Here is a 1,502-nt window from a genome sequence, read left to right as displayed (position 1 = left end):
TGGACCATACACATATTTAGCACACACAAAAAAACCTCAAGTCTAAATAATGTGAATGATCTTGTCTCAATCTGGTATCAAAAAATTAAGCAGATTGTCCAGTAGAGGTGAAAAACCGGCACTCGAAGCTAGCGGTTAGCATGACGCTAACGTTAGCATCACAGTTAGCATTCTCTGTTATTTATGTATTTATGGGCTGTAGAGAGTTACTTGATCTATGTCCATTTATACATACTCCATTTGCTTGTGGGTGCTCGACGGCGCCCTCTGCAGGTACACGCTGTCCGCTCTGGGCTCCAGCGCGTACACTCCCGAATACGCCGGTCCCTCTTCCTTGCCCCTCCTCTGGCAGAACCGCAGCAGCAGGATGACGCCGGTCGCGAGCAGGATTCCCGCGGTCGCCCACCCCACGTAGAGCGCGGCGCCCAGCTCCCTCTTCTGCGCGTCCATCAGCGTCGGGTTGTAGAAGGTCCGTATGACCGTGTGCGCCACCCAGCAGACCGGGATCAGCGTGGTGAGGCAGGCCAGCAGGAAGAAGCAGCCTCCCACAGCCAGCGTGGTCGTTTTCGCCGCCGGCCTGTCGGCGCAACACGACGTCACCTTCGTCCCGCTGATGGTGATGGCGAACGCGATGACCGAGATGACGATGGACGCGATCGTGAGCCCCCTCGCCGCTTGTAGCTCCGCGGGTAAGATCAGCAAAGAGTCGTAAACTTTGCACTGCATCCGGTCGATCTGCTTGATGCAGTTCATCCACAGCCCCTCCCACTGGTCCTCCATCACGATGAGGTTGGCGCCGATGAACGCAGAGACGCGCCATAGTGGTATCGCGGTGATGGCGATGGTGCCGATGATGCCCAGGGCGCCCAGGACCAGAGCCAGGATCTCCAGCTTGTCTCTCATGGCTGCAGAGGGAGAGAGGAGTGTTGTCGATCTGAAGGCTGGGAGCGTTGTGTTCGCTCAGGCCGCTCGCCAAAGATGATATCCTCGATGCTATGCCGCCATACTGGTTTCAGGCGCACGGACATTGATGAAAAAGTTTCAGTCATAAGTGGAGCAGAGGTTTGTTTAAGTTTCATCCAAACCTGGAATGAGTAATTGACATTGCGTCTTGCCAAAGGCTTGGCACAGAACTGTCGATGGTTTGACCAATCAGTGCCTTGAATATGCAGAGGTTTGTGAAGAAAGACTGTCCATGTTCTTATGAGGCATTTGTATCAATTGTGAGCTTGCAGGTTAGTTTTTTTAAGCATTACTGTGACAGTGACACAAAAACTGACCCTGAAAGTTGTAAAATGTGCTTATAAAGTCATCCCTGTGAAAAACGAGTATGTCCGAAATCCATGGAATATGTTTGGACCACAACAACCAGCTGAAACTTTTGCTCCCTTTTTAATTTTTGTAAAACAGAAAAACAAATCTGGTATACAGCCTGTAACGTTTATGTTAGCTAGATATGTAGTAAACAAAAAACCACAAAAGTAAGTGCTTTATTTATCATT

General features: G+C 50.4%; 1 protein-coding gene across 1 annotated transcript; it reads right to left on the bottom strand.

The window, feature by feature from the left end:
* Positions 1 to 225: 225 nt before the first annotated feature.
* On the bottom strand, positions 226 to 957 carry LOC306970075 (claudin-like protein ZF-A89; the record flags this gene model as incomplete). Its single annotated transcript, XM_079565910.1, has 1 exon — positions 226 to 957. The coding sequence occupies exon 1, from the start codon at positions 901 to 903 to the stop codon at positions 226 to 228; it is 678 nt and encodes a 225-aa protein (XP_079422036.1). The 5' UTR covers positions 904 to 957.
* Positions 958 to 1,502: the final 545 nt, after the last annotated feature.

Source organism: Gobius niger (genome assembly GCF_951799975.1).
Source record: "Gobius niger genome assembly, chromosome: 1".
NCBI classification, from domain to species: Eukaryota; Metazoa; Chordata; class Actinopteri; order Gobiiformes; family Gobiidae; genus Gobius; species Gobius niger.
The sequence above is the reverse complement of the archived record's forward strand: the minus strand, read 5'-3'. Positions and strand labels throughout refer to the sequence as shown.